The 14,255-nt window shown below is 35.4% G+C and overlaps 1 protein-coding gene across 1 annotated transcript in view; it reads left to right on the top strand.

Moving 5' to 3' along the window:
• Positions 1-14,255, top strand: part of LOC141290522 (PR domain zinc finger protein 5-like) — a 71,267-nt gene that overhangs the window by 41,517 nt on the left and 15,495 nt on the right. Inside the window, exon 7 of the mRNA XM_073822649.1 lies at positions 5,532-5,617. Within this exon, the coding sequence (XP_073678750.1) occupies positions 5,532-5,617 (86 nt within the window). The remainder of the gene's footprint in view (positions 1-5,531; positions 5,618-14,255) is intronic.

Below are 14,255 nucleotides of genomic sequence, written 5' to 3'. Positions count from 1 at the left end.
TGGAAGGCGCCATTTTTCCATTATGAAGAGTTTGGTGGACTATTTGGGTTTTTGCACTCTGTATTACATCCAGGGAAGCTTGTCACCATCAAATCAGCACCATAACAGATCATTTGCATCGTCTCTGCAGACTCATTTGGAGAGCGCTCTCATGTTTAATGAACATCTTACATGTGCATTCCCCCTGAAGCTGAGCTAATTAACCTTATTATTCAAGGGGCAGCAAAAAAGTTTTCCTCACCAATCTCTTCGTTTATCTAATTAATCTACATAGGTTTTTTGAACCCAACAGTTATTCCCTCAAGAGGTTGCATTAACAAGAAAGCGAATTAGAAACTGGATTGTTGCTCAACCAGGACACACGTAGGAACACAGCAATTGGCATCTCTCTGAAGGCAGTGTCTTATTAAGTTATGTTTTGCCATTTCACGTTTCTCTGTGGGGCTGCCCCAATTGCCAGATGCATTACTAATTCCGAAGGGAGCCATTCTCCATCCAGAAAACCCTTATTTCATTAGCCCAGAAAGGCCCGTAATGAGAATAGAGCTTTGTTTCACGTGCCTGGGTTTCTCCCTCCGCTTCCTGCCGGTGACGGCTGGATCTCACGGTTATGCGAGCCTGATATTTTATGTCTTTTCCGCAACTCTCTAAATAATTCCTACACGACATGCCAGAGCAACAGAAGCCATGCCAGTGAGTTGACTTTTATCTCTCGCTGTTGCAGTTATACAGAGCTCTGGATTTTTTTATGCGGGAAATTATTTTGCTGACATAATGCAGAACTTGATTTGTACGCTGCATAGTCTTGATTTTAGAAATAAATCCATCAATCTGCAATTCGTAATATGTAATGAACAGTGTACTTAGTGTCTGCTTGGTTGAAAGGGGCGCTATTGGGGACATGAGCTTAAAATTATCTTCTAAGGACAGTTTTATATTGTCACAGAAACTGTATGATCACACAGATCTATATGTAAGGTTGCATATATATATTATATACAACTATATTCGCATACATAAAGCAGTAGATCCTATATGACAAGTATTGACACAAAATGTAACTATTACTGTATACTGTACTGTGAGTAGTGTATTGTGTTAATATACGCATTGAAATTAATAAAGCGTCATTTACACATGCTGCAAAAACCCATGTGAAACAGGCCTTAATCTATGGAGAGATGTCCCATTTTCATTTATTGCAAATTCAACAAGATTATTTAAAGTCTGACACTGTCTGATCACACATTACATTGTAGTGTCCATGTTGTAATTACACTCATAAGTGTTGGCACAAAATCTCTGAATTTTTTGCATGTTCTTTACTGATTATGTATTGAAAAAATAAAGTAAATAAAATAAAATAAAAAGAAACACGATTATTTAAAGTATAACACTGTCTGATTACACTTTACATTGTAGTGTCTGTGTTGTAATTACTCTCATAAGTAATGGCACAAAATATGCATTTTTTTTTTTTTTTTTTTGCATAACTTTACTGATTTTGTGGGGCAAAAAAAAATCGATGTAATTCTGTGGAATGGCTTTAAATGTGCGAAACTGTGTTTACAGAGCTAGGACTACAACATTGTTATTGGAATAAGGCATTCTAATAAAAAGGCATTCTTGATAAATAATTTTTATTTTATTTTATTTTATTTTATTTTAAACCTAGTCAGGGCATGTCACTAAGTTCATGTCAGTTATTAACTTGGCATATTGGTAGATGGCATTTGGTAACACTTTTTTTAAATTATATAGTATTTATTAATATGTTGAATTAGCTTTTATTTTGATATTATTAGTTTTCATGTTTATTTTAGGTTTTAGTCATTTGATCTATTTTGCCTTTTTTATTTTGTTTTAATATGTGTACTTATTTTTTTTTTTTTTTAGTTTTTTTAGTAGTTTTTTAGCACCTAGTAAGTTAGTTGTCATTTAAACATTTAGAATAAAAAAACAAGATTATTTAAAGTATGACACATTCTTGCCTTATTTCAGCAAAACCAGAAAAAAAAATCACATATAATTAATACATTTTAAATAAGAATTATTTTTATTTATTTATTTATTTATTTTATTTTATTTTTTGTCAGTAATGTTATTTATCAGGCATATTGCTGAGTTTTTGCAGTTTGTGGTAATATTAAGAAATTTGAATGATTTATGATCAATGTGGACATTATTTATTTATTAATTTTGTACAATAAACAGTTGTGATATCACTATAGTAATATCCAATATGAATTTTATGTTCTAAAGAAAAAAAAAATTCAGGACCATTGCATTTTTGCATATTTTCGTATTATTTATTTACTATTATATAGTAGTTATTTTTTTTATTTTTTTTTTAAATTAGCTTTGATTTTGATATTTTCAGTTTTCATGTTCATTTTATTTCAGGTTTTAGGTTATGTATTTTTCATTTTTTTGTTTTGTTTTTGTTTTAAATATTTGTACTCTTAGTTTTACTAAATTTAGCACCTAGTAAGTTGGTAAGTTAGTAAGTTAGTTAATGATATAATGAAAAATATTTCTATATTATATTTCAGTTTTCACTTAATGAAAATGATTTAGTTACACTGACTAGGACATTGTTATTGTAATACATTATCGTAATGTATAATATATTGACCTTGCAATGCAATTTTCATATTATGTTAATTAGTAGTGTTTTTCCAACTAAACTAAATCAGAAGTATTGCCTTGGGGTTCTAGTGCAGCGGTGTTTGTTACCTCACACCGATGGATTTTAGCGCTGCAATCATAACCGTTATGCTATCTGCAGCCAGGATCAGCTCTATCTAAAGCAGACCCACGTGTTTGTCCACTTTCTGATTGACAGCTTGTCACTCCACCTTTGTGCTGATACTGAGTGCGCTCAGATAGCATCTCTCCCATTCAGCTCAGTGACGCTTTGATCCACAGAGGGGCGGGGCTTAGCCGGCCCCACCCACTTCAGGTCTCTGCGGTTCAAGATGGTGGAGATAGAAACACAAAAACCCTGTGTTTGGTTTTACATTTCTGGAAAGGAAGACTGATAATCTAAAAACACACGAAGTATTGATTTGGAAATCCTGTTTTATATTTTAGGTTCCTTGTGGACATGTTATTCCAGACTTGATGTAGTCAGAGATCAGAAAGCATATATCTAGATCCTCTATGAGCCAAATCGTATATATATATATATATATATATATATATATATATATATATATATATATATATATATATATATATCCTATTCATAAAGATTAAAGCCTGCTCTGTTTGCATAAATATCTCATTGAAATATCAATATGCAGCTGTATCCGTGCATCCGGTCAAGCTGTACTTGATCTTGGGCTCAAAAAGGCATTTGTGATCAAAAACGTGGAACAATTTTTTACAAAAAATATCCAGCCTGAAGGTGCAGCGTTTAAAACCTCAAAGTAAGTCATCAAATCCGTCATATTTTGCTGGTTTCGTGCATGACAGATACTTTCTGCATTGAATCCCACAACATATTGGAGCCTTTAATATTATGCAGATTCCCGGAGTTCTGTGCCAGGCTCTCCGTTCCAAAGCCAAATTATGCCTGGCATCAAAACATTCTTGATCCAAAGAGGCAGAAGATTCCAGTTTTTCCAAGCTTTGATTCCAGTGGTGCAGAACCTTAGGAGTGATGATGAAGCCATAATGTGCCTTGATCACCAATTAGGGCGGTCATTTTCCAATGAAACACTCCTGGCACTGGAGCTCGGATGGGGATCAGTGGCATTCTTTTTAAAACCAACTGGCTTGAACAATGACGTAACTGACTGTGCTATAAAAAAAAATAGAAACAGCCCACAAATAAACATGCCACATCACAGTCTTTGTTTACGAGTCTTGCTTCTAGTCTTGAGAATGGAACCAAATAATTGAATTAAGTATCTTTTTGGTCACTGCTTCCTGGAAAACTGAGCTCTGTTTAATGCTCTCACAGCATGTTGCTGTAGTCCAGCATTGTATATAGCATGAAGTAAAATATTTTTCTTCTTCTCCGGCCATTAATAATTAACCATACAATGTCTGCTGTATTACATATTACATAAAAATTTCTAAGGCCTAAGTTAAAGGAGTAGTACTCACCCCCTTGTCATCCAAGGTGTTCATGTCTTTCTTTCTTCAGTCTTAAAGAAATGGTGTTTTTTGAGGAAAACATTTCAGGATTTCTCTCCATATAGTGGACTTCTATGGTGCCCCCGAGTTTGAACTTCCAAAATGCAGTTTAAATGCAGCTTCAAAGGGCTCTAAATGATCCCAGCTGAGAAAGAAGGGTCTTATCTAGCAAAATGATCGTTTATTTTCTAAAAACATTTACAATTTATATACTTTTTAACCTCTACACAGAGTACACACAGAGCTAGACAAGACGAGCATTTGAGGTTAAGAAGTATATAAATTGTATATATATATATTTTTTTTTTTAAATAACCGATCGCTTTGCTAGATAAGACCTTTTTTTTCCCTGGCTGTGATCGTTTAGAGCCCTTTGAAGCTGCATTTTGGAAGTTCTAACTTGGGGGCACCATAGAAGTCCATTATATGGAGAGAAATCCTGAAATGTTTTCCTCAAAAAAAAATATTTCCTTACAACTGAAGAAAGAAAGACATGAACATCTTGGATGACATGGGGGTGAGTACATTATCTGTAAATTTTTGTTCTGAAAGTGAACTACTCCTTTAACAGCATGACCAAAACACTGCTGAAAAACAGAATCTACTCCATGCTGTCACAACTTGGTTACCAAAAATGTGGAGAAATGGATGTACATCCACGGACATGCTGCTGTGAGCATGTAAGAAATACTGCTGCTGCACATATAACATGAAATAACCCCCATATATAACATACATGACAGGTGGAGCTGGGGAGGTGGAGGGTTTCTGAAGCGCACTGCAACTGCTACAGCAAGCAATAGCCAGCTATTTGAATGCTGAGCAGCAAGCTCATTGGCTGCTGATATGTAAAGAACCAATCAGCTGTGCCATGTGATTATGATGTCATTATGTCAGATTGAGTTAGAACCTGTGCCATTTAGAGTTTCATGACAGAACTTTGTATGAACTCAGAACTGGAAAAAGAAACAAAACAACCAAGAATAACATGATGAGAACGACGAAGAACTGAAAGAAACAAAGATTAGGAGTTTATTAAGGCAAAAGTCTTAGTTAAAAGTGTGTTAATAGTGGGAATTGGACCTTAAAATAAAGTGTGACCAGATCTGGATCTGATTTACATTACAACATCTTACTTTTTATCCATATTTATATCAACATCTGCATCACATTGCATATTTTTGCTCAGTTTGGGCCTCTGAGTAAGACTGAGGTGTTTTGTTCCTTCTTGAGCATGAACTGTATGTTCTCACTATATCATACTATATGAGCCTTATGGGTTAATAAACTTGCATTGAATCATGATTCATTAGTTTGTTCATGTTAAGCAGATGTGTTTGGATGTCTGTCAGTAAGGCTGATGTTTGTTTGTGTTTGTCTTTCTTCAGGTGAGCGGCCGTACCAGTGCCCATACTGTGACAAAGCCTTCAGCAAGAACGACGGCCTTAAAATGCACATACGAACACACACTCGGGTAAGACCTACATGCATTTATGCAATTATTTATTTACTGTACATCCTATATCTCTCTTTCATTTTTTTTTTCAAGGCTTAACTTTTAAAAGCAAAAAAAATAAGATCTATATGTATATATATATATATATATATATATATATATATATAGCTCTTGTGCCATATAAAGTGCACAACACAGGAGAATTCAACAGTCTTTAATAACAAATCTAACAAGAATAGTTAGGAAATAGCGGGAAAACTGCGACACAACAACTGAAACTATTATAAACAATACCGGACATGAGGGAAGTGAGGGCTTAAATAGACAGATGGTGAGTAACTGAAACAGGACAGGTGTGGAGAACTAATTATTGACCAAGGAGACTAACCAGCAAAAACCCTAGCAAAACCCTTGTTGGCAATCACAGAGGTCAGATGTTTCTTGTAGTTGGCCACCAGGTTTGTACACATCTCGAGGGATTTTTTCCCATTCCTCTTTGCAGATCCTCTTCAAGTCATTAAGGTTTCAAGGCTGACGTTTGGCAACTTGAAACTTTATCTCCCTCCACAGATTATGCTTCTTCCTAAGGCCACTTTGTTGCCTTGTTTTGAGTAATACCCATCCACGACCCAATTTTAATGCCCTGGCTGGCTTCAATGCACTGGCCCTGACGGTACATGGTCCATCATCCCTTTGATGCGGTGCAGTTGTCCTGTCCCCTTAGCAGAAAAAAAACCCCAAAGCATAAGGTTTCCACCTCCATGTTTCATGGTGAGGATGGTTTTCTTGGGGTCATAGGCAGCATTCCTCCTCCTCCAAACAAGGCGAGTTGAGTTGATGCCAAAGAGCTTTCACCCAGTTCTCCTCTGAATCATTCAGATGTTCATTGGCAAACTTCAGACGGGCCTGTACATGTGCTTTCTTGAGCAGGGGGACCTTGCGGGTGCTGCAGGATTTCAGTCCTTCACGGCGTAGTGTGTTACCAATTGTTTTCTTGGTGACTATGGTCCTAGCAACCTTGAGATCATTGACAAGCACCTCCTGTGTAGTTTTGGGCAAATATTAATAATAATATTTGCAAATAATCACACCAACTGTTGTCACCTTCTCGCCAAGCTGCTTGCCAGTGGTCTTGTAGCCCATTCCAGCCTTGTGTAGGTCTACAATCTTGTCCCTGACATCCTTGGACAGCTTTTTGGTCTTGGCCATGGTGGAGAGTTTGGAATGTGATTGATTGATTGCTTCTGTGGACAGGTGTCTTTTATATAGGTAACAAGCTGAGATTAGGAGCACTTATTTAAGAGAGTGCTCCTAATCTTAGCTTGTTACCTGTGTAAAGGACACTTAGGAGCCAGAAATCTTGCTGATTGATAGGGGATCAAATACGTATTTCACTCATTAAATTGCAAATCAATTGATAACTTTTTTGAAATGTGTTTTTCTGAATTTTTTTGTTGTTATTCTGTCTCTCGCTGTTAAAATAAACCTGCCATTAAATTTATAGATTGATCATTTCTTTATCAGTGGGCAAACGTACAAAATCGGCAGGGGGTCAATTTTTTTTCCCCGTCACTGTACAACTAAAGTGGAGATATATTTTTCGGTAACACTTTATAATAACTATCCATTATAACTAGTTAATAGACCATTAATAAACTGTTAGTTAATGAGTAATAAATGACTTGTTAAATAACAGTTAATAGTTTGTTAATTATTTATAACTGTGCCTTAAAGATAAAATTTTAAAGACAAAATTTCTGTAGCTTGAACTTGTTCCATCCATTTGCTGTTCTACAAGGTTTCACTGGTATTAGTAGACCGTTAAACTATGAACAACTGATCAGTAAAGTGTGAGTTAATATATTAGTTAAGTGTTAGTTATTAGCTTATGTATGTTAGTGGGACGTTATTCTAAAGTTGCAACTATTCCTCATTTACTAACAGTTAATAAATAAAGAATAGTTGCAACTTTAGAATAACGTCCCAATAACATATATAAACTATTAACTGATACTTAACAAGTCTTTAGTAAGTAATTTACTAACAGCTTGTTCATGATCTATTAATATTTTATTAGGTATAATTATAAATCATTAAAATACAGTTAACAAGTCATTTATAACTTGCTAACTAACAGCTTGTAAGTTATCTATTGGCTATCTATAAGGCATAGTTATAAATAATTAGCAAACTATTAACTGTTATTTGACAAGTCATTTATAACTCATTAACTAACAGTTTATTAATGGTCTATTAACTAGTTATAACAGATAGTTATAAATCATTAACAAACTATTAACTGTTATTTAACAAGTCATTTATAACCCATTAACTAACAGTTTATTTATGATCTATTAACTAGTTATAACGGATAGTTATTATAAAGTGTTACCAATTTTTCTTTTTATATAAATATATAGTGAGTTTGCTGTATATCCTCATGCTAAAATCAACTGTAAATCACATCTTTGTCACCTTTTTCACCCCTGAGGATATTTTTAGGTGTTTTTCTAGTGTCTAGTATCTGCACAGCGGATGTTTTTTCAACCTCTGTAGCAGCGGGTCATTAGGAAATGTCTCCTCACCACAGAACAAAACACAAGCAATACACTTACTTCAACATCTGCTTAAAAAGGCTACTGCCTAAAACACCTTGTTAAGTGTGTTTGCATGGCCAGACGTGTCCATGTGCGTGACATAAAAGCAGCTACAGAAACATGATTAAGACCACATTACACCACTCGTTTAACAGATGTGAGAGTTTAAATATTTAGCTTTTTACTTTTTTACCTCAGGGTCGCTGGAGAGGTGGACTATCCCTGATATTACTGTGAAGCCAAATATATGGATGAGGGCAGAGCAGTAGACAAAGTTTCTGAATTTCTCACCAGATGAAGAAGAGCCAGAGTTCATTGGTTAGTGCCAAGACCATGAGTGCCGCCCCAACAACTGCTTCTCAAACTATTTATTATCCACAGAGGTTATAACATTATTAACCTGTAACCAGATAATCAATTTTTTAAATGATAATGTAAAAAAGCCCAATAGTGATTAGGAAAATCGCTTAGCGGGAGCTAGCTTGAGACTCTCTCAATGGAATCTGCTTAATAGCAAGAAATGAAACATATTTTGGAAAGCCGTTCTCTGATGATGGATGACATGGCTGTTTGTTGTGACATCATTTCCTGAAATAACTGTATCACTTCTCCCATCTTTTCCCCAGTCATTTAGCATAGCAGTGTCCCCTATATTTATAACGCAGACAGAGTGGCAACATCAGCGCTAATCCATGAAAACCTAAGAAAGCAGAACAGATGCAGCACATCATTAGAACTCTTCGCCAAATTTGGAGCGTGATCCTGCAATTCTGCAGCATAACGTATGAGCTGTGGACTGACACACAACAGAAACACAGCCATTAAGACATCATGTGAAAACAGAGCATTGGCGAAGCAGTAATGAGAACAAGCAGTGACAGAACTGTGCTAATCCTCTTAAGTGACAGCTATTTCTTTCTGTTTGGGCCTCACTAAGGAGTTGCCCAATTTAAAACACTGTATTTCAGCTTCTTCAAATACTGCTTGCACTCCAGGTGCATATGTGCTGGAGTAGTCATGCAACATGTGTACTCAACAGTCATCACCACATAAACTCATAGTCATCTTTTCTGAGCAAGCATGCCTTTCTGCACACATGAGGTTTATTGTACACTCCTAAAAGTAAATGTGACCCAATTTTGGTTCCTCAAAGAACCTTTCACTAAACCTTTTTTTCTTAGTTTGAAGAATGTTTTAATAAACTGTAGAACCTTTTTCCACTATGAAGAACCTTTAGTGTAATGTTAAAGGTTCTTCATTGAACCAAAGATGCCAATAAAAGAAATAGTATTTTATAGAGTGCATAATGACTGTTAGTTATAAGTTATAAGCATAAACCAAAGCAGCTATCTGTAAGGTAAATCACAACATTACAAAGTCGAAAAAAAATAAAATAAAAAATTCTATGAACCATTGTGAATGACATAATTAACATCGTCAAATCAATAGTTTTAAATTTCTCCATTTGTATTTTGATTGTGTAAATAGAAATGCCATATTTTATGTTTATAGCATATTTTATTGTAACTGACTGTTACAAATTATTGGCCTTTTCAATAGCAGCGTGGCGCTCTTACTGAATCGACAGAGCCAGATATTAAATTAGGATATTTAATTCTCATTTTATTCTTCTTCCTTCATAAAAATTGAATCAGATCATCTTCAAACCATGCTGGCAAAAAAAAAAAAAAAAAGATATGGAATTCAAGTTGATAAGTGAAACCATTCTTGAACAATGTGTTAATAAATTTGACGAAAAGCATGACAAAGTGGAGGCAACACTATATCTCTGCAATGCTTTAAGCTATTCAAACCAATCTTGGTGCATATTATAACAACCATGACCTGAGGGGACCTACACCGTTTTGGCACAGCGCCACCTAGTGATCAGGGGATATGAAAAATAGCTATTTTGTCTTATATTTTCTGAATAGTTTGACAAAAAACCTCAAGACAATACAGAGTCGAATTATACCCAATTGTCCCATTTTAGGCAATTTGAATTTTGGGTAACACTTTTTAATAACGTTCAGTTGTAAGTCATTTATAAGTGGTTAGTTAATGATAAAATAATGATTTGCAAAACATTCATAAATGTTTAATAAGTGATATGCTAACAATTTGTGTATGTTTTGCTAATTCATTTCGAAGTAATTTACAAGTAATTAGTTAATGATGAACTAATCATTTACAAAACATGACTATGCATTCATAAGTGATTAATAAGTAATATGTTAGTATTTTTATATATGTTTTGTAGATTAAGTTATAAATCATTTACAAGTGATTAGATAATGATGAACTAATAATTTATAAAACATGATTATACGTTTACAAATGATTATTAAGTAATAGGCTAACAATTTACAAATCTGTCGTAATTTATCTTAAAAAAATAGCATATCATCAAATAATCAAAAAGATCCTTAGTGAGTGGTTAATACGTTACTAGTTAATATATTATTTGTCACTTAAAAATAATTAAAATATCAATCATTTAAATGTTTATCCTTCACTGAAGATCGCATCATGAATAAATCATTTACAAATCTTTCTGCATCCCCTAATCTAAAGTGTAAACAATTCATCAGTTGTAAATGTTTTACTCATTTTTCAAAGGTCTTTTACACAGTGTGTATACCCACCTGATGCCCACACAACCTGTAACCGGCAGGTTTGTAAAACATTTACAACTGATGAGTAGTTTACACTTTAGATTAGGGGATGCAGAAAGATTTGTAAATGATTTATTCATTATTTATTCATCAACAGCTTTTGAATACTTTGTAGTGTTTACTGCAATGTAAGTGCTGACTGGTGAGGGTAAAGATGTTTTCTTTGGCAAACATGAGCTGCGCCCCAAATGACGCACTATACACTCTGCACTTATGCACTAATGCACTATGCACCATGTAGTGTATGAATTATATAAGGTTATTTAGTATTTTATAACGCCCTAAACAAACTTTCACAGGAACCTCAATTTTTTTTTTTTTTTCATATCAACTTCAAATTTGGAATAACTTATTTAGATGTAAGACTTCAAATTGATATCAAATTTAGGATAAAACTTGTTATGTACAATATGTATTTTATATAAAATATAATAAAAATTGTACAGTCTATTCTCTTTACAGTAAATTTAAACTTCTGTAATTTGTTAATACTTTTTTTTTAATTCCACTTCTGCAGTAATCTGCTGATTGTTTTCTTTAAAAAGAGACCTACCTTAGATCCAAAGTGTTCATGAATTACAATTTCATGAATTACAATTACAAAAATGAGAGGGGGGGGGCAGTTAAGGGGTTAACTAGTCATTTTTAACCATTTACTAAGGATCTGTTTTAACAAAACAGACACAAACTGTTAGCATATCACTTAGTAATCATTTGTGAATGTTTTGTAAATGATTATTTCATCATTAACTAATCACTTATAAAAGACTTACAACTGAACGTTATTATAAAGTGTTACCGAATTTTGATATAAAATGCTATATTTCATGAATGCATTGGTGATATGTTGAATTGAACTGAATGCCCTTAAGTTTTGGAGCCACCTTGTGGGCAAAAATCAAATATATGTAATTATATAATTAATTTGACCTATTATGTGACTGGCATTGATAGATTCCATGGATCATGCCGAGAACACTGATACCAACTGACCCCTTTTTGAAAACCCGGCCTCCTTAGTTACTGTTGATGGACAACAATGGCGCTCTCACACTACACATCATGTTCTCACACAATTCAAAATACATTGCGAAGCAAAAAGAAAACTGAAAACACGCCAACAGATAAGACAGAGCCAGTTACATCTGGTATAAAACAAGGTCTCAGCTTTAAAATGGCCATTTTTTTAAATTCAAGCAATAAATACCGTTTACTTTAATGTGTCATGACAGATCACTGGATTGCCTTATTAGATCAGTCGTCACATGAAACGATCATCTTTTCTTCTTTACTTAAAGCAAGAAAAAAAACCATGAATGAACATCAGAATGTATTTTATTTCAACCACGGAAAGACGTCAATACACACAATTTTTCAAGTTCAAGTCCTCCAATGTTAATCTACTCTCCTGTCTGATTTGTTTGTCTGACAAAATGGCGTATTCAGCATTTCGATTGGTCAGATCACCTGTCAATCAAGCTGTTTGTGAAGGGTCAATTATGCCATGATTGGCTGAATTATCTGTTCGTCTTTTTGATTCATGTTGAAAACCTACTTTTTCGTACTCCTCCTAGACTATTCATCCGATTTTCACCAAATTCAACTTTATCTTCAGATCATGCTGGCAAAAATGTATGGATTTCTTGTCGATAGACAAAATGTTTACTGCAGAGATTCTAGAAAAAGTTTTATTTAAAAATCACTGGACTTACAAACATACTTAAAAACACAAGACCTTTCAGTGTTCATCCAAACACCTTGCTTTTTTTGTAGGTGGGTGAAGACAGCTGATTCTTGTCCCAAAGAATTCTCCCTCCTATGCTGAGACATACGTTTACTAAGCAGCTGTTTTGTCTCCCCAGTATAGAGATCTTTGCACTCCTCTGTGCATTTTACTGCATATACCAAGTTGCACTTATGATGTTTGGGAACCTGGTCCTTTGGGTGGACCAACATCTGTCTCAGGGTATTTTTAGGTTTAAAATACACCGGGATGTTGTGCTTAGAAAAAACCCTCCGGAACTTCTCTGACAACCCGGCCACATATGGAACGACGACGTGACTACTTCTAGGTCTTTTAATCTTGGTGTTTCCTGGTTTTGGGTCATTCTGTTTGTTCTTTTGTGCTTTGGTGAAAGCCCATTTAGGGTAGTGACATTGTTTCAATGCTTTTTCTATATGTCTCTGTTCTTTGTTCCTTGCCCCCTGGTTGGTGGGTATGGTCTCCGCTCTGTGTTGTAAAGTGCGGATTACTCCCAGTTTGTGCTCCAGAGGATGGTGAGAGTCGAACATCAGGTACTGGACGGTGTGGGTGGGCTTTCAATAAACCTCTACTTGCAGGTCTCCTTCATTCCCTAGGCATATGCCACAGTCCAGGAATGGGAGTTGATTTTTCCTCATCTCCTCTTTAGTGAACTTAATATAATGTCCACAGAGTTGATGTGGTCAGTGAAGGGGCCAATTTCATTGATCTTGATCTTCACCCATGTGTCGTCCACATACCTAAACCAGTGAGTTGGAAGGGCTCCACTGTAAGTCTCCAATGCCTTCCTCTCTACTTCCTCCATATAGAGGTTGGCCACAATGGGAGACACAGGGGAGCCCATAGCACAACCATGTTTCTGTCTATAAAAGACATCTTTATATTTAAAGTAGGTGGTATTCAAACATAGCTCCAACAGAGTGCTCACCTGGTCTGGGTTGAGTTGTGTTTTCTCCCTTAACATGGGGTCATGGCTCAGATGCCTCCTGACTGTCTCAACCGCCAATACTGTTGGCACGCATGTGAACAGGGATGTCACATCGTATGACACCATGGTTTCATCACCCTGCAATGACAATCCCCTGATTTTGTCCATAAAATCCATATAATTATTTATGTGGTGTGGAGTGTTACCAACCAGTGGGGCTAGTACAGTGGCCAGGTTCTTTGCAATGTTATATGTAGCTGAATTTATGCTACTGACAATTGGTCTGAGGGGGTAGTTGTCCTTATGTATCTTTGGTAAACCATACAAACAAGGTGTGGTGTCTCCTGGGTACAAGTGATAGTATAGCTTGCGGTCCATCACTCCTTGTTTTTCTAATGACTGTAGACAACTAATCACTTGTTTCTTGTATTTGCTGGTGGGATCTCTCTTAAGAGTTTTATATGTGTTGTGATCACTCAACAGGGTGGTTACCCTGGAGTGATAGTCATCTGCATTCAGCACCACTGTACATCTCCCCTTATCCGCTGGCAAGATAGTGATGTTAATATCCTTGCTTAGAGATGTCAGGGCCCTTTTTTCCTGTTTACTGAGATTGGGTGGTGGGGGTTTGGCTTTCAGAAGAGACATGGAAACCTGAGCACGGAGCTGTTCAGCCTCCTCCTCAGGGATATTA

The sequence above is a fragment of the Garra rufa genome, chromosome 18 (assembly GCF_049309525.1).
Source record: "Garra rufa chromosome 18, GarRuf1.0, whole genome shotgun sequence".
In the NCBI taxonomy this organism is placed as follows: domain Eukaryota; kingdom Metazoa; phylum Chordata; class Actinopteri; order Cypriniformes; family Cyprinidae; genus Garra; species Garra rufa.
This window is presented reverse-complemented; position numbering and strand designations above follow the sequence as displayed.